Below are 19,683 nucleotides of genomic sequence, written 5' to 3'. Positions count from 1 at the left end.
GGAGGGGACTTTAAGCCTTTACAGCCCTTCTGCCCTGTCCATGCTCTGTCTCTGTCTGCTCTCCTCCCCCAGTGAAGGAGTCCCTGGAATACCATCCTGAACCCAGATCTACAGCCAGGACAGAGAACCACCCCAACAGCTGTCAGAGCTGGAGAAAAGGACTCCTGGGCTTGTTGCTCCCATGTAAGATGCTCTGCTGACCCGGAGTGACTGTCCTGTTACATATATTTCCTGCTCTTTTTTTGTTTTTCTTTTTGTTTTTTAATTTAATTTTGCTTTTATGCTTCCATATAAATCCTCAGCAGCCTGCCCCGCCCCCTCGAGGGATTTTATCCACCATCAAGTCTAACCTGTCCCCCTGCCCCCCACACACAACGCTGTGCTGAAACTTCCCTCCAGAGAAGGGGAGTGACAAGTCTAAGGTCATACAATAAGGAGGGGGAAGGAATCTGGGACTCCTGGAGGGCTCTTCTGGGATCCAGCCTCCTGTAGTCACAGCAGCCCTCAGCCCAAGCTCAGTGGAGAACCATGAATCCTGAGATTGCTCTCTGCCAGGGCTGTGTCTGAGCCCCTGGAGAAATGTTAGGGTCCGAATGGATTGCCACCCAAGGAGCACACGGAGACAATGCAATCCAAGCAAAGAGAAGTCTTTACTAATAGTGCCCGCCAGGGGAGCTCAGCAAAGGAGTTGGAGGGGAGGAGGGCATAGTCAGAGTAAAGATCATATACGTTTGGGGTGTCGGGAAACTCAGAGGGTGGTGAGTAAGGTAGCAGGTGTTGGCAGACTCAGGGGCGCCCTGTAGTTCTTGAAGTCGAACTTCTGTAGCCTTTGTAGTCAGTGGTTTTTGGCTGTCTCCCCAAGCATGTAGGGTCTTCATGCTACATTTGGGAGCCTAATAACACCCTATTCTTAGTGACTGTGGATTTCTCTAAGACATCCTGACTTGTTAGTAACTTTAGGTTTCTTGGAGCCATCCTGATTGGGGAGTCTCTAGCTTGTGTTTGCTTGTGGTTGCTTAGTTTCTGTGTCATAACTTTGGGGTTCTACATTCCCCACTTTTTCTCTTGGACCTTCCGGGAAATCATTCCCAAGGACTGGTTTCACCATATTCCAAGGGGGAAATTGTTTGATATTGTAGCCTCAGGACCATAAGTTGGGCAGCATTAAAGCCATCCTTCACAAAACCGACCAGCCAGTTAATCATGCAGGGGCCTATAGTTAGGAGGAGGAATAGGAGGAGAAGGGGGCCTAGAATTGTGGAAATAAGCATAGTTAGCTGTGGAGAACAATGGAAGAGGCTTCCTGTGCCCAGTCCTACCAAAATTGGGATGAAAATGGGCACTCAGGGCGGATTGTGAGCACAAGGCGAAGGGGAGAGGCTCAGAGGTAGTGCTGGCAATGCAGCTCCCTTCCAGGTCAAGCAATTTTGTCCTGTAAGTGCCTGCAGGATTCCTTCAGCCCATTCCCAGGAGGCTCATTGTCCCACCTCAATTCCCCTCTACTAGTAACTAAGTCAAGCCTTTGACTCAGAGTCAGGTAAGGGTACATAGTGGGAGCAAAGGAATTTTCCTGCCTGTAGTTTGCCTGAAAAATGTCTGCACTAGGGTGGTACAATGTCCTATGTCGTCTCCCTCTCCTTCAACTATCTAAGGGAATGGGGCGATGGTTTCAGCCTTCTGTAGCTTCTTCATAGCTGATAAGGGGCGTAGAATCCCTGAGAGGAGGAGGAGAAGCTGTGGGCATGGGGTCTCCAGGGACGTGTCTGCAGTGAGTGCAGGGTCTTGAAGGCTTGGAGACTTGACTGTTTCCCTGGACTGGCTGACACAGGTCACAAGGGGGAGCATAGAACCTAGGACTGGGGCAAAAACTAGAACACCGGATATAAAGAGAGAAAATTTAGTACGATAGAAACTGATATTAAACCTTAACATTTGGGTATCTTAGCCAACAGACTTCATCTCCAGAAATCATCCTCGCATAGGAATTGATACTTTTAGGAAGTTTGATTCCTAAGTTGTTTGTAGAGTTGACAAGGGATGTTTCTGTTACAGAATATCCTTTTGCAAAGCTCACATTAATAGGGCATCTATAAATACTTGAATAACAATATTTTACAGATAAATTTCTTTATCTCCCAGATTCTGGAGGAAATCCAGAAAGTTTGGGGTTATATTTCCAAGCTCAAGATCCAAACTTCAATTGTGGTCAATTAAGGCTGCAGATATAAGTCATCTATTACTAAATTTCACCTACTTCTCAAAGCATGTTCCTTAACAATTTGATAATTTTCAATTATCAACCTAATAGGTTGTTTGGGAAAATGGAAACTTTAATTTTACAATTTGCCTCATGTGCTGATTATGGGACTTGTCACAAAAAGGCAGACAGGGAAACCATTTCCTCACATCCCAAGGGACACACAGTGATGGGGCTTCATGTACAGGCCAAAGCTGTCACTGGCTTATGCCATCGCTGTGCCACTCAAAGATTAGTAGTTTAGATGGTCAGAAGAGGTCCAGTCCAGGTTGAGCCCTAGAATTGCCTCTCTAACCATCACAGAACATTCTCTGTATCATCATTAGATCCCAGAAGCCTTCTCCTTCCTTAAAAGACAAGTCTCACCCATTACAGCTTAGAGAAATCTGCTAACCAGCAGTCTAGAAACAATTTTCCATTCCCTCAAACAAGCCTTTCACATCCCTACAAGGCTGATCACTCAGTTATTCTTACATATTTTGGTAATAATTAACATCTCACACTTTAGTCACAAAACCTGAATTAAGGAACAGGAGTGCTGGATTGAGCAGCTCCATAGCAAATATAAATCAGGGCTGTATTATCTCCTGGAACAGATTTTAGTTTGAACTCCACAACTTACAAATAACTTTAAGTCCTTTAGCAATCTTTCAGTATGTAAACAAAATGAATTTCAAAGCATTTACTCTTATTCCTTTCAAACCTATCTTTAAAACAGAATATAATAGAACCTCCAGTTTAGTTTCCTTTTACTTCAAAACATTGCTACATAGCTGATCAAATACCATCAATATTATTCTGATTTACCATTTTTGTGTCTATTTTGCACTAGAATTCACACCTATTATTTCTTTATCCATTACTCTGATTTCCTCTGGCTTCTCCTCCTTTACCATTATTGCAAAAAGAGGAAAGACACTATATTTAATTGCATGTAATCCCTCTATTAGATTCCTGGGTTGATCAAATTTTCCTTGTTAATTTCATACAGTTTACATAGCATTTATCCCTCACCTATTCAGGTGGAAAACTTAATTCTCTTTATAGTCTAAATGCATACAACCTTAGTCAAATACAACACTGTTTAGAAACACCATCTTTTGAAAAATACCAAATTCTTAGTACCTGTGTTATTAAATCCCATGCACAGATTAACCACTTTAAAAACTTCTTGTGAATCATGATTACTTGTTGCTAGTTCTGACAGCACATACATTAAAAGAACATCTCATTTGAAATATCTCAAGTTTAAATTCTAGAATAAATTCTCAATAACAACATTACAACTTTTTTCTGTTACCACAATAAATAATAATTGTAATATATGTAATAAATAAATGTAAATAAATTACATTGTACCATATCAAAAATCATTAGCAATCCTCAACCCTTAAAATCAATTCTTAAGTGAAGAATGCTTCTAATTGTGGAGTAAAATCTCCCTTTTGTCTTAAGGCTTAATTTTAAGTTGTCACAATAGATATTATTTTCTTTTTATAAATTTCTAAGCCATATTTTCTTTGTATTAACTGTATTTTATTCTCTATAATATCTGCAGTTTCCCCTTTTTGTTTTAAATTTATACTCCAATTGTGGTAAATTAGGGAAACCTGAATTTTTGCACAGTCATTATAGATGTTATAAAGTAGCTATTAGCTTCTTGTTCTTTTTTTTTCACTTTACAAAGCTAAGCTGGCAAGTCACGCTTGATTGGTCACTGTACCTCTCTGAGTCTGTTCACATGAGGCTATTCTACATGTTTGTTCTTACCCATAATATTTTTTCTTTAAACAAATTGCATGTTATTCCTTAGATCATGAATTTCTTCTCATACATTGCACATGCTTTTAAAATAATTTTACATCCTAATAAATTACAATGCTGCCCAAATTCTTTATATTCATAATATACTAGATTCTTAATGCATATATTATTTTTGAATTACCAAAATTTGAAACCCTAATGTTAATTATATTTTTACCTATTACTTAATATGATGGTACAGATCTTAGAGTAACAATTTTACATGCTCATATGTTTACCCCAATTTTTTGATCACATAAAATCTTCTTTATATTATATCACATCTTTTAATGAGTTGATATTAAAGTCTAATATGCTTTAAATTTATATTTAGCAATCCTCAAATTCAGTCTGATAAGCATTTTTGGTAAGTCTGATCATTCAAATCTGTATTTCACCCACTGCAAGTCCTAATAGATAGCTTTTCAATATAAGTTTTGTGCATTCTTAAATTTAACAGAAATTCCATTTTTAACTAGTAGTCAATGAATTTACACTATACATCAGTACCTATTCCATTCCTTAGCAAATATATTCTAATGGGTAGAGAAATGTCCATGAGTTTTGGGGAGAATGGGCGAAGTTTTTGTTTGTTTGTTTGTTTGTTTAGCTTCTCATAGCTACTTCCTGCTGAACTAGGGCAGTGTGGATGATTCACTCTCAACATATAATTTTCTCATGGACCAGTCTCTGTCTAAAGGGGTGTAATTTCGAAATGTAAGCCAATTGCATTGTTCTAATAATCTTTAAGTTAAAATTTTCACTAACATCAGTTTGATTAATGTTAGGTTGAATTCATGGTTGATTAAAGAATCTTTTTCTTGGTTAAGCACTGAGCAAGACTGATGGTTTTTTTTTGTTTTGTTTTGTTTGTTTTTGCTAGCTAGGAAAGTTAAGTTGCAATTCTATACTTCTGTACACAACTCAGAATCATTGCTTTCTGTGTGAATAAGTTTTTCTTAGATTGCATTTTAGAATCTTTTATAATTTTCATTAGATATATACCACAGTACTTCACCTGTTGATAGAATTTGGTGATGGGATCAAATTTGTCCCTTTTTCTGTCTTTTGATTTCTATGTTCCCTTTCTCATGGTCAGTGAGAAATGGAAGGAGAAATGTTTGACAGATTAGTTTGTTTAACTCTTGCCTTAATAAGAGCAGGGAATGAGATCTCTTTTAACCAATTAAATTATCTTAGAGTTTAAGACATTCAGAAACAAGATGTTATTTTCTGAATTTCTCTAATGCCTCTGTCTGTCTTCCCCATTCCTCTGGAATGAATGAAGAAGAGAGAGATTTATTTTTCCCAACCTGTAACCCTCCCATTGTGATCACAGACAAACAACATATAACACACAAAATGATCAAGGACCCATTTCCCAGGTATACCACATGCACTCTGACAATTATAAACCATCAATTATATAAGCTAGATTCTTCTTTTTATCCTGGCAAAAGATCAATTGTTACAATTCATATCCCCATGACTAAAGAATTCCATGAAAAAGAATGTCAGAAAAGGGTTAACTCTTAGCAAGGAGCTGGCTGACATATGATGGATTTTGTTTCTTAATTACCTTTCTTCATGCTTTAATAGGTATCCTAAAATAAATACATTTTTTCTTCTTCACTTTTCTATGAAGTGGAACTCTGATAACTGCCTGAATAATTCCAGGTATGCCACATTGCTGGAAAGATTGATTTAGCTAAGTGAAAATTGTTAGAACTTTTTACATTGTCTGTGGCCATCACCAATTGGACTCCTTCCAAAGGAGAAAGAAAAAAATTATGACAGAACTGTTTTTTCTAGCTGAAACAAAAAGAGAGAGAGAGAGAGCCAGCTGCTTCTAAAAAGGGGGGCAAAGAGGAAAAATTTCTGGTCACTTTTAAATTTGCTGTTTCTTAGAAATTGCCTTACCTATGAAGTACGCTTTTCCTGGTGTCCTCCTTTTTGTGGATTCACACAGAATTTGAGTCAGGGTGGGAGCTTGCTCGGGGCTCCATCCCTCATTCCCTGGAGTCCTTCCAAAAGTATCCAGTTCCCTTTGCTTTCCCTGTGCCTATAGTGCGTTCACTACAGGTCTTCCTGGGGTCTAAACCTGCCAGGGACTCAAACCCTGGACTTCCTGGAATTTAATTCCCACCAGAGGCTCAAACTCTGGACTCCCCCTAATTATTTCCCGGGGGACAGGGGGCTTCCTACCCCCTGAAGTTCCATATCAAAGCTCCGTATCTTTGTCTCCAAGCTTTTAGATGACTTCCTTCCCACCCATGTTAATTGATTTGCTTCCCGACTTTCCCGACCTGCTTCCTCATGGAAGACAGGAAATGTGGTAATCGCAGGTCTGGATTCAGAAACAGGTGAGGAATTGGACTTTTGCCTGGGGACTTGGCATAGTATGTCCTCCTAAGCCATATGTCCAGCCAGAGTCCAACTTCCTCCCATACACAATCATACAACCAGTCACACTGCACAGACACACCGCTCACCTCTGGGAGTCATCACAAAATCTGGGAGAGAACTTCCTCTGTCCTGGTTGTCCTTAGGGGGCTGAATCCAGTGCCGGACGAGCCCCCACATGTTAGGGTCCAAATGGATTGCCACCCAAGGGGCACACGGAGACAATGCAATCCAAGCAAAGGGAAATCTTTATTTCTAGTGTGCGCTGGGGGAGCTCAGCAAAGGAGTTCGGGGGGGGGGCATAGTCAGAGAGAGAAAGAGAGAGAGAGGGGGGGGAGAGAGAGAGAGAGAGAGAGCACCTAAGTGATTCCCTGGGACAAGCATGAAGAGGAGAGGAAGAGGCTCAGCTGTGCATCCTTCCCCTCCCTCCAGATCCCCCAAACACTCTGCCCCAGACCTGAGCTGGGAGAGGGGCTGGCAGCAGCAGCTCCAACCACTGCTCTCTCCTGAATTTGGGAGGGGCAGGCCTGGGAGTGAGAGATGCTCCACTAGCCCTGTCCCCCACGCAGGGAGACCCCAGCTCTGTCTGGTCTCTTGATATCCAGGTTGAGCCTCTCCTGCCTCCTTTCTGACCCAAGATAGAAGCTAAGTGAGGAAGCTCATGGGGCAGTGGAGAGAAGACCTGGACTCATGAAGGCCTGAGTTCAAATCTAGCTTTAGGTCCAACTATGCAATCCTCAACATTGTCACTTCTTCTCTTCCTCAATTACCTCACCTATAAAAAGGGAATCACACAAGCACCAATATGGCAGAGTTGTTGTGAAGAGCCAATGAGGCAATAAGAGTAATGTGTTTGGCACATAACAGGCACTATAGAAATGCTGATTCTTCCCCTCTTCTGCCAACCCCAGGAGAGCTGAGGCAGACACAGTAGAGAAGTCAGGAAGAGCAGAACCAGAGGGACACTTGGGGCCAGGCTGGGCTAGGGAAGGACCCAGGGCTGTGGAGACCCTGAACCAGTCCTGCCTGTGTTTGGGGGTGGGGAGGGTGGGGAGATGATCTGCCTTACCTGTCACCACCAGCACTAGGGGTTCACTGCGCTTTGACCACCCATAGTTTGATTATCTGTAGAGGCATTGGTAGGTCCCTGCATCATATGATGGCATGGATAGGATTAAAAATTTACCCTCATTTCCAGCTTGTCTCACAGCTTCAATAGGTAAAGATCCTCCGTTTTTCTCCAGCTGCGACTCTTTAGCCTCCCATGATCCCCTGCACCTGAGGGTCACAGTTCCCCCTCGGGGCACCAAAGAACCATTGTCTGCACTGAGGGAGGGTCTGGGGAATCTGTCTGGAAGGGAAGGAAAGCTGTTAGGTTCAGGGGATCCCTCTTCTGTAGGAACCCCACCCCTACACTGGGTCCCCTCTCTCTTTACACCCTGTCAACCCAGCCCACCCCTCCCCCAACTCCTTCTTGTGGGTCAGTTGTGTCCTCTGAGCAGGGAGATTGTGGGGGGAAGGACTCACCTGCTGCCTGGGTCCTTGTCCCCTTGCAGAGATACAGCCCTGGCAGAGAAGACCCTGATTACTCACAGCTCCCCACCCCCAGTATCCCCACAGGAAGGAGAGAGACAAGTCAGGGCCAGGGCTTAGGGTTGCTGTGAGTGAGTGAGGCTGGACCCCAGGAGACCCCTCTAAGAGTCCCGGCTTTTCTCCTCCCAACCCCACCTTGCTGTTTGACCTTAGACAGGCTTATAATGGGGGGGGTGAGCTGGTGGTACCCATTAGTCTCCTGGGCCAGGGAGCCTACAACTTCAGTATTTGTTGGTTTGGGACACTTTAGACACTCACAAGGTGGTTGGTGAGTCATCTGGTGTTCAGAATGATGGAACACTTCTTGCTTGACCGACAGGTTTCTTTCCCCATTAGCAGTTCCAGAAGAAGAGGCCCTGAGAACTACCCTGTCATAATACCAATCTTTGGTTTCCCTCTTCAGCCTAACCACAGATGAGGCTTTTAGACACAGTTTAGATGAGTTATCAGGGGTTATGTCTTCCTGCACCTCAGCCTTTTGAGAAGGTGAGAAAAAAATAAAAAAAGAGAGGCAGCTCAGAATCAGAGCCAGACGGCCTTTAGACACTGGATACCACCCCTCCATTTTACAGATAAGGAAACAGAAGACTAGAAAAAAGATATGAGAGGCCAAGAGTCATACATAGAACAAGGGTTGGTAAGAATCAGGAACCTAATTAAAGTCCCTGAGTCTTTTCCTAGGTTCTTTCTCCTCCACTTGTGTTGACATTGGATCTGCTCTCCTCTCACTCTCAGTGTATTTTCTGCCTCCACATATTGGCTCAGTTCATTTTATCCTCTTGGGTAATATTGTGCTAGCTTATAAAAATCCTTCTTGTCTTACAAGTCTGGGGAAATGTGAATTGACCCCTAATATGCTCAATATCTCAATTGGGACTATTGTAAGGGAATATGCCATACTAAAGACAAGAGCTACTTTGAGTTAATTTAATCCTAGGTGGATCATCCTGTGACTTGGGTGTGGGCCCTTTGGATAAGAATATTAGTGTAGCTCTGGTAGTGTGCAAGTGGAAAATTTACCACACCTGAGCTACATACCCATCATCCTTTTAAGTATGTCCTCATTTAACCTACAGAGGCTAGGGAGGTAAATTTGGCTGAGACCCATGCAGTGGGGCTCTTTTGGGGCTTTGGTTTGGTTAAAGTGTGGAAGGTGTGGGTCTCTGGCTATGTGCTCTGCTCACTTGACTGAAGAAATCCCTTTTCCTCTGTAAGAGGGAAAAACTAGATATTTAAGGTACAGTCACCAGAAATTGATTAACTCGATTTCAAAATAAAATAGACCCAAGTCAGGATGACTTTTATGGTGGTTTATTTACAATTAGGAAGGTTGAAGTTAGGGAAATTGAGAGAAAGAAATTCTGGCCTGGACCAGAGTTTTGAATCAGATAGGAATTTAGAGGCTCAAGCTGAGGGGCACAGAGGTTAATTAAACAAGGCTTCTAGCCACAAGGCCTCCTCTAAGAAGAGAGGCCTCCTTAAGGCTAGAGTCTCCAGAAACACCAAGGGAAGATAAAGAGAATCAGCCTAACTTTACCCACATGACAATTCAAAGAGAAGCAGTCTGAGGTCTCACCAGAGATCCTTCCACACCAAGTTTAAAGTGCCTACTGTTTCCACAGAAAGTTACCATCATATTTAAAAGGTAGCATCTTTTGTCACTTCCTGCATCCACCTCCAATTTCAAGTGGACGAAAGGCAGCCTCAACACTGTTTTGGACTGCCCAAAGGGAGTCTCTTGTTTTTGATTTACTTACTGTCATGTGTGGGTAACAGACCTTCCCCTCCCCATTTAATTCTAAGTTGGGGGGGTGACATTATTCCTGGTGGCTAGAGTCTAAACAAATGAATGAGGGTGAGCTAATTCCATCCACACACCTCTCATTTTTTATATTATTAAATCATTTAATTTAAAATATGAGGAGTATTTATTCATTTTTACTCCTACAATTTTTGGTGACCACAAAGGGACAGAATTTTTTTCTCCTGCCATGGTCTCCCCTCTTCCTTCTCCCTTCTCCCTTCTCTCTCCATGAAACCTTTCAGAGCTTTCCAATACTCATTGCTTACACTTGCCCACCTGGAGAGCCAGGCAGCAGAGTCTCTCCCTCGAAGAGAATGTTCCTCTTAAGTCTTTCAGCTGCTGCTATTGTTATTGCCTGCCCCCAACCCCCAAACCAATCCCAGGGGAATTCCTCTTTCCCTTACCAGGAAGCTGGTCCTCCCTCTTAACTAAGTCCTTTTTCACCCACCCCAGCTTGCTTCCTATACTTCCTTTTAGCTAAAATTTTTTCCTATTCCAGCTAAGAGTTGTCCTTGCCCTTTAAAAAAAAACCCTCAATCCTACTTTTGTAGCCAGTTTCTCCATACTCCCACCTGGATTCTGGCCTCCTCATTGCCTTTTCACTACTGGAGGCCATTATTGAGCACTCAATTTAGCTTCTTTCTAAATGGCAGTGGCTGCTTTTCTACCACTGGAGAGCAGCAAGAAAAACATGTAACATCGCATAAAATATTATAAAATAAGACCAGTGGTTCTTGAAATTGAAAATGTTTTTCCTTTTCCTTTAATCTGATCTTTATAAATACAACACCAAACATCATTATCGCTACTTTACAAGAAACCTTTTTGGCTTTCTTTCCATTGGGAACCTTTAAGTTTTCAGAATGCCTCCTTCTCTTTATGTTGCTAGGGAATTTTCTTTACCAATTCCTAAATGTTAAGGCACAAAAATTATCATACAAAAAAAAATTCAAGCTAAAATGCAAGCTGACATTCAAATTCAATTGAACAATTTTAAGCACTCCTTAAATGATCCAGTGGCAATAGATGATTCCATCCAAAATATATCTGATTTTTCTAAGTTTATTACTGAACTACCAAGAGAAATAGACACCGAAATAGACACAGAAGACCCTCTCCCATGTCTTGAATAGAAAACCACATCTCTCGTATTGAGCAACTCCTGAGTAACCTCTCCCTTGCTCTTTCTCCAATGCCTTCTCCCATCCTATGACCAACCCCAGCCCTAAGAAATCTTGTCTTCCTACCATACAAGTTCCTATCTGTACTACCTCAGTATCCACACAGACACCTCCTATGAAACCACAACCACTGACCAATTCCTATGAAGGCCTTTACCCCTTAAGGGAAGTGCCCACAGTACTACAAACTGGAGATGTGTTAAAAGTAAAACAACATAGGCCTTTCATACCCCCCAAGATATAGAATAATTTAAACGTGATATCTTAGTTATGAAGATAAACCTTAGTTTACCAGGAGCTTTTCACCCCTGAGAAAAGTATTCTCAGACTTAGCTTGCTGATAATCATGTAGCTGATAGTCAAGCCTGGTTCTTTTCTTCACCTTGAAGTTTCTGAGGATTCTGTGTGTTGTCTAAACTAGTTGCAATGTCTGCAAAGCTGCAAAACTCTCTCTGTGATTTTGGGTGAGAGAGAGTTTGAATTTTCATATATAATAGACTTGTGACTCAATGGCACTTTGGAGAAGCAGCTATGAGTTAACAGTCAAGATCATCTCCCATGTCCCATTACTTTCTTATCAACTAAGCCATCCTTATCAGAGATGATAAATAGATCTCAACAGATTTTTTAACCTGTTTTGGTTTTAGCAGTAGAATAAGTTAAGATATCCATTTGCCTAGCATATAAATGCATACTCAAAAAACTTTGTACTATTGTGATGATTAGATTAAGTCTACACTGCTCACCTTTAGATTTAATCACCAAAGGTGAGAGTACCTCCAATTCTGAGAGGTCCTAACCCACATGTGCTAGAGTGAGTGACAAATCAGAATCAACTGACTGCCCTCTAGGTGTTCTATGTTCTATTGTAATTGGACACACAAGCTAGGGGAAGGCATAGGAAGTGACACATAAATGACTCCTTTAAAAAGAGTGAGTGAGAGGTCTTCGGTTGAAGAAGGTGTCTGGTGACGGACCTCTTCTGGTTTGCAGAGGAGTGTTAGAAAGCTGAGACCCTGGTGAGTGCTTTAAATATCTTCTTTGAATTCCATGTGGTGAGTTTAAAGACTGACTGAATCTTCCTGAACTTCTCTTAAGAAACTTCTTTTAATAGACTGTGAATGAGGTTTTGCTTTATTCACTTCCAGGCCTCTGGCCCTCTGACTCTCAGGTGAGGGTTAATTAGATCTACCTGGATTAATTGGAAGATTGTAGTAAATTACCTACTGAGTGAGATTCTTATTTCCTTATTTCCTCTCTCTCTTCTTAATTGTAAATAAACTTCCATAAAAGTCAATTTTGACTTGAGATTATTCTTAATTGAGAACTGATAATAGTTCAATCCTCTAGTAACCATCTTTTAATATATTGAACAAAAAAACCCCTTCCCCCCCCCTTACACTATGGCAACCTGCCACTAGTTATTTAAATATTATGAGACTTGCTCAATGAATATGTATAAATCAAGGAAAAAACTGACCACAAAGGAACATAGAAATCAACCTGTGAAGAGTGAAAGAAGCACAAAGGTAAAAGAGGCCAAACTAATCCTATGGGGATTGATGACATTCTGTACAAAAAGTGGGAGAACTTGATCATGTGTGAGATTTGAGACTGTGGCTGTTTAACGGGTGTTAAATGTAGGACTTCCTTGTACCACACTCTTTATCAAGTATATAATATCAATTATTCTGACTCTACTATCCTGAAAAGCGAGGAAAAGGATCAGACCAGTGAATACTATTTCCCATTTCCTTCAAGATCTAGTCTCTTTTTCTATTTTCTTTTGTTATGTGGCAACTTAATGTAATGCAGATGGTTGATTTGGGTTAGTAATGATTGTCTTTGCAGGTTTACGGGACATGAATCACTACAAGAACCTGTTTTGATTTGTAATTTTTCTTTCCTTCTTCCTAGAATTTTTTTTCACATTTTTAATATTCTATATTTCACTCAGAGGTTATTTTAAAATTTTCTTTGGATTCTTTGATGTTTTTGATAATTGATTCATATGCCTTATTAATCCACCATATATCCCTGTGTGATTCTTATATGCAACCCTGTATCCTCCTCAGGGGGGAAAGTGTTACACTCCTCAGGGGGACTATGCTATTGTCATGATTTTTTTTATTTTGAATTTGAGTTTAATTTAGAACAAGAGACTACCTCCCAGAATCCAGAAGGTGAACTTTTTGGAGAAAGCACCATGAAGATACCTGCAAAGACCACACGCCACTCCAGGAGTTCCTGAGCAAACTGAATTTGCAGAATTGAACTTTGGAGGAGTTGAATACATTTGCTTATATGTACTTTATTGTACCAAAGGGAGTACCCCCTAATTGGTTTTGTTCTTGATTCCCTTTTGTTTCCTTATGTCCAAGTTGTTGTATTTTCCTGTGTAAATATTGTGCGTACCTTAGTTAAATTATGTTTAAAATGATCCATTGGGGAGACTGGTCTCCCAAAGTATCACAGGGAGGAATGTGCAAGTGAAAAATTTGCCACGCTTGAAGTATATTCCCAGCACCCTTTTAAGTATGTCCTCATTTGACCTACAGAAGCTTGGGAGATGAATTTGGCTGAGACCTATGCTGCAGGGCTCTTTTTGGGCTTTGCTTTGGTTAAAGTGTGGAAGGTGTGGGTCTCTGGCTATGTGCTCTGCTCACTTGGCTGAAGGAATCCCTTTCCTTCTTATTTTTGTTATTATTAAATCCTATAATTTAAAATGCCAGGAGTATTTATTCATTTTGACTCCTACAGTAGCATAATGGATAGCATGTCAGTCCTGGAGTCAGAAGGACCTTTGTTCAAATCTGATCGCAGACACTTCCTAGCTGTGTGACCCTGGGCATGTCACCTTGATTGCCTCATTCTTGCCACTTTTCTTTCTTAGGACTGATATTAAAACAGAAAGCCGTGGTTTAAAAACACAAGACATAGGTGGGATGCTCCAGAGTCCTCAGGGATCTTCATTACTGATTCCTTTTAATTTCCTTGCTTGAAGTTTTCTTCCTCTTTTTTTGGAGGGAAACTGTCTTCTCCTGTGAGTGTTTTAACATATTTTTATTTGCAGATTGACTTTCTAAACGCTCTAGCTCTGAATAGTCTCAAACATCAGATCCACAACATAATGGGTGCCATATTTCAGCTGGATTTGACATTTTTTCTCACTGGGAGTTCCCTTAGGACTCCATAGAAGGTGGTATACTATTCCCCCTGTCCTTGTCAGTGCTTAGCACAGGACCTGGGACTCTTTTCCCCTTTTTCTTAGGGTGCATGGAAGATTCCCATGTCTCTTCCTTCTGGGTCTCCTCAGTGACCAATACATGTCCCAGATTCTTTTTTCCTCTTTCCTCAGTATCCTGAACAAACCTTGAATCTTCCCTCTTTTTTCTCAGCATCTGCCCAGGGCTCAGACTGTTTCCCATCTCTCCCCTTGTAAAGCAGCCCAGGTCCTGTAATTCCTTTTATATTAGGATTTTCAGCATCCAGTTTGAGCCTGAGCCATATGTTTGTCTTAGTCTATCCTCAAGGACCAATTTGTAGTAGATACCAACAGAGTAGCTTCTCCAGCTGATAGACCTGGTCAAGGAAGAGATCTCAGGTTGCTTCAGCATGTTATATGGTCAGGATGAAGGGGTCCTAGGATAGCTACCTTTGACTATCATTCATTTAATTGTCTTTGTTCATCTTTTCCCTCCTCCTTTCTCAATTGTTCCTGACTTATTGGTTTTGGGTGTTTGAGGACATGTCAGGAAGTAGAGGGAGAGGCATGTGAAGGGATCATAAGCCCTGACCAATTCTTTGTCACACTGAGACCTCATGGCCAAAGTTAAGGTTCAGTAGAAAACAAGCTATTGTTGTAAAGGCATTTTCTTGTTGTGGCCATATCAGGAACTCACAGGGTTAATGAGTGCTCAAACCTTCAATGGAAAAAATAAATAGAGGGCTCTGCCAAACTGACCAGGTTAATCTGGCATTGTGCAACTGTCTAGGAAGCTTCAACAGCTCCAAACAGTGGCCATCCTGGCACTTCTGATTATCCTTAAAACTAATGTGGGAACTTACTTTTCATAAGCTTTCATCTAGATAGGTAGCAGAAGGATTTGCCAGTCCTTCTGTATTCCAGAAAACTTCTCAATTAAGAAACTTCTTTCTTTCATCTTTTCTATTTCCTTAGCAAACATTTCAGACAAGAAAAATATGACTTTTGACTGGAATAGAAATTTTTTATTTGCCCAGTTTTAACAGGTCTGATTACTTTGATGTAACCCACTGCATTGTTGGCTCTGTCTGTCTAGGATGTAAATCAGTTAATTAATGAGTGCTGATATGCCAAAAAAAGTGCTGTCCAAAAGCCTCTGGGGATGGAAGCAAAGAAGATTCTCTCTGAACCTAATTCTGTGTTGGAGTCTTTTTTCTTCTTCTTTCTCCTTTTTTCCTTTCTTAACTTTCATATTTTGTTCTGGCAGCTCCTCCATAGCTTAGAATGCTTCTCTGACTCTTTATGTTACATGGGCCTTAACAGTATGAGACCTTTTTAGCAGAAACAGTTGGTGCTCCTGACCCAGGGTGGCTGCTGATTACACTGTCCCTGCTCTGTTCTGGGTCAGTTGTGGCAAGATGACATCAGAGGTTCTCATCAAGGATTAGCCAAACCACCAAACTTCCTGAATTCTAGGTTGTACCAGAGCCATTGATTGCACTCTCCCATGATCATGGCAGGAAGTAAGAACTAAATATCTTATGGGAACTCCAGGTTTGCATATATCTTTGCTCCTGGGTGCATACGTAAGGGGAAGTAATGAAACTGACTCTGGGCATGTCATCAGTCCTAGAACTCCTGGGTTCAGATCTTTCCTCTGTCTGGATTCAATACCTGTCACATACTAATCCAAGGAAACTTTTTAATGTCCTCTTGGCTGAATCCAACATCCCCATCTCTGCCTTTCCATTAGATCCCCCTTTCCTGGGAAGTCCTCCCTCACCTTCACCACTTAGAATCCCTAACATTGCCTCAAGTTCTGGCCACTTGCTCCCTCTTAAATTCAGCCTTCCTTGCCTTCCCCCAAATTGTTAGGGCTCTACCAACAGTAAAGAACTAAGGTAAGTATCTTCAATGTGCCAGGTACTGTTTTCAGCTCTGTCCTTCAGACCTCAAAGTTATACTTAAGAAGTTTCATTCAATTGGAGTGGGGCATATAGGGTGACTCCGTGGATTGAGAACCAGGCCCAGATCCAGGAGACCCTGGATTCAAATCTGGTCTCAGACACTTCCTAGCTCTGTAACCCTGGGCCGGTCACACATCCGTTATTGCCTGGCCCCTACTACTCTTCCTTTTGGTTAGCAGTACACAGTATTGATTCTGTCATGGTAGATATGGGTTGTAAAAAATAATTAGATTGGGAGACATGTTCCTGAAGAAATTCTTCAGAGTCAAGCACTCCCATTACTTGAGACCCAAACAGCTGAGATGATCTCTGCCCAAAGTACAAGTCTTCTCAGGCCTGGATTCTGCCAGCCAAGGTTTTAGCTATACTAAATAGCATTTTCACACCTGTGAAATAGGTTAAGTACACCAACTGGACCTTGAGCAACCTGAAAACAATAGAGAGGTGTGCCTTCAATTAGGATTCATTGCTTTTCCATGAAGATATGGACTTGTCCCATAATGCCTCCTGGAGAATGGGCTTCCATGATGCTGGCTGAATTAGTTGGTGCCCAGGATTGTGTGATGCTTTAAGCTACCTCTTTGTTCTGTCTCAGAAAAATCATGGGGCAGCTCCCCATCCTTTCCTTTATCCTTCTCTGGCCTTCACTCCTACATGATTTTCTCAATGAGGTCCCAGAAACTTCTTCACTCTACAAGCTCACTCCAATTCTAGATTCCCTTCCTAAACTTCACACATTGGAAATTCCCTCCTCCCTTTCAGCTTCTCTCTCTGATTGGCTGGTTTCTTCCTGAGCCTCCATTTGAAAGAGGACTGATGCCCTTATCAGCCAGATCTTCTTCATTCCTCCCCTTGCTACACTCTGTAATGACATTTTGCAATGCAATGTGAAAAGCAAAATGATTGACAGTTAGCTGTTTAGAACTTAAATGAGACAAGCTTGGCAGAGATTAGCAGGTGCAAATTCAGTTGATGGAAAAATATAAAAGCAGGATTTGAACTGAGACAGATAACTCAATTTTGAGATAGGGCTTGGTTGGAGGTCTTGGTTCTGCTTGGGTAGGCCAAAGGTCAACTTAAGATACCAGCAACCAGCACTGATCACTTCCATAGTCTCAAATCCTGTGTTATCCTATACTGAACATTCTGATTTAATTTACTCATCAAGAAGAAGCAACATCACTTACCATCAAATAACGTGATTCAGATCGAAGCAGCCTACTTTGCCAGGCTAGAAACTGAAAACTAACCATTGACAACGGACAAACTTTAATATCCTGATTACCTTCAACTCATACCAGCTTATCATCAATAACTTAGTCCGAGGATCTCCTATATCCCTCTTCCCACCATTTTGCTGTTTCCCTCCCTAAGCCTGTTATCATTAAATCTTTAGGCTCACCTAAAGTGAATGTCATCTTTACCTTAAGGATTAATGAACATATCTTTGGGTATTGAGGGAAGAGGAGATTCCTTTCAACTGCAAAAGTTAAATCATACTCAAACAGAGTTATCCATATTTAAGCCAGGATAGACAGTTAGAAGCAGCTATGTATTCTTAACCACAGATTCTTCACTTGACTATCTGTTCTGGGACACTGTTATACTGAAGTTGGGTGTAGCAGATTCATTACATTCCTGTGGAGTCCTTTGGGTTTCACTTCCACAACTTGTGTGTTATATTTAGGGATCTTCCACACTCACTCAGCTTCAGGTCCTCATAACACCAGACAAATATAACAACTCCTGAGTCTTTCCAGCTTTCTGTACAATTCCCCAGAGACTTTTTCCTCACTCCTCACTGTAAAAGGGAATTCTTGGTTCTCTTTGAGTTCACACTTGTGAAAAGGAAATCCTTCGTTCTCTTTGCCTAGTTGGATTTAACACGTTGGTTGGCAAATAACTTTAAATCAGCACAAGCTTGAATTAGGTGGGAAAAGCTTAAAAACCACTTAGTGAGTTCACATCTTATATGATGCTAGGTGAGAAGCCAGCAAGATACTTGGAGAGCTCCACTTTTTACCCAAACTCAAACAGCCTACTTAGGAGTTCACACACTCAGAAAGGTGTGAATCCAAAGGTGACAACTCAGACAACTTGGAAACTGTGATTGCCACCCATGGAAAGGGGGAGGGACAGGAAACCACCATAGCCATGAAAATCCCTGAGCAAGCAGTCTGGTGAAGGAGTCTAGTAGAGTGACCTCCAAGAAGAGAGTCACTCCCAGTAGGAGAGAGTGAACTCCAAGAAAAGAATCACTCCAAGAAGGAGTGAACTCCAAGAAAAGAATCACTCCAAGAAGGAGTGAACTCCAAGAAGAGAGTAACTCCAAGAAGAAAATCAGCTTCAAGAAGGTCAGCTCAAAGAAGAAAGTAGGCCTCAGGAGTGACCTTCAGCTCCAGTCATTGTCTTGGGTGAGTGGATAGCTGGTTTTCCCTTCCTGTCTTCTGGAGTTAGTTTAATTCTTATTGAAGGTTAACAAGTCCTCGATGAACCAAGCACTGGAACAATATTTAGTTAGATAAGTTAATGTCTTTTCTACCCAATTGTATTTCTCTACTTTATAAATATAAGATTTATAATTTTCATATATTTTGCAAAATCATTAATTTTAACACTTACATTTTTGGCTACCCAGATGGGAGTACAAGTACCCATAATCCTCTGACGTTTTCTTCCTACTAACTCTAAAACTATCCCTTAGCCAGCTATTATGAACTAATTCCTAAACATTAAAATTGAATAGGTAACCAAACATGATACTGGGCAGCATAATCCAAATAGGGAAAATGCTACTTCTTGTATATCTAAAATGACTTGTGATCCCAGAAAATATATCACAGTGGATATATCTAGCACTGTACCTGGGGATACTTATAATAGCAGGATATGTTGCAGTTCTCTATCTCTCTCTTTTTTTAATTTTTGATACTTTTATTTTTTAAACATTTATTAATATTCATTTTTAACATGGTTACATGATTTATACTCCAACTTTCCCCTTCACCCCCCGCACTCTCCCCACCCATGGCCGATGCACATTTCCACTGGTTTTAACATGTGTCATTGATCAAGACCTATTTCCAAATTATTGTTAGTTGCATTGGTGTGGTTGTTTCGAGTCTACATCCCCAATCATGTCTGCCTCAATGCATGAGTTCAAGCAGTTCTTTTTCTTCTATGTTTCCTCTCCTGCAGTTCTTCCTCTGAATGTGGGAATGAAAGTTCTTTACCATAAATCCCTCAGAACTGTCCTGTATCATTGCATTGCTGCTGGTACAGAAGTCCATTGCATTCAGTTTTACCACAGTATATCAGTCTCTTTGTACAATGTTCTTCTGGCTCTGCTCCTTTCACTCTGCATCACTTCCTGGAGGTCTTTCCAGTTCACATGGAATTCCTCCAGTTTATTATTCCTTTTAACACAATAGTATTCCATCACCAGCATATACCACAATTTGTTCAGCCAT

The 19,683-nt window shown here is 41.1% G+C and overlaps 1 protein-coding gene across 1 annotated transcript in view; it reads right to left on the bottom strand.

Moving 5' to 3' along the window:
* The window catches only part of LOC123240830 (leukocyte immunoglobulin-like receptor subfamily B member 3), a 63,676-nt gene that overhangs the window by 19,725 nt on the left and 24,268 nt on the right, over window positions 1–19,683 (bottom strand). The window contains 4 exon segments of the mRNA XM_044668545.1: window positions 7,234–7,238; window positions 7,533–7,610; window positions 7,991–8,029; window positions 8,315–8,460. Of these exon segments, the coding sequence (XP_044524480.1) occupies window positions 7,234–7,238; window positions 7,533–7,610; window positions 7,991–8,029; window positions 8,315–8,460 (268 nt within the window).

Source organism: Gracilinanus agilis, chromosome 3, assembly GCF_016433145.1.
Source record: "Gracilinanus agilis isolate LMUSP501 chromosome 3, AgileGrace, whole genome shotgun sequence".
In the NCBI taxonomy this organism is placed as follows: Eukaryota; Metazoa; Chordata; class Mammalia; order Didelphimorphia; family Didelphidae; genus Gracilinanus; species Gracilinanus agilis.
The sequence above is the reverse complement of the archived record's forward strand: the minus strand, read 5'-3'. Positions and strand labels throughout refer to the sequence as shown.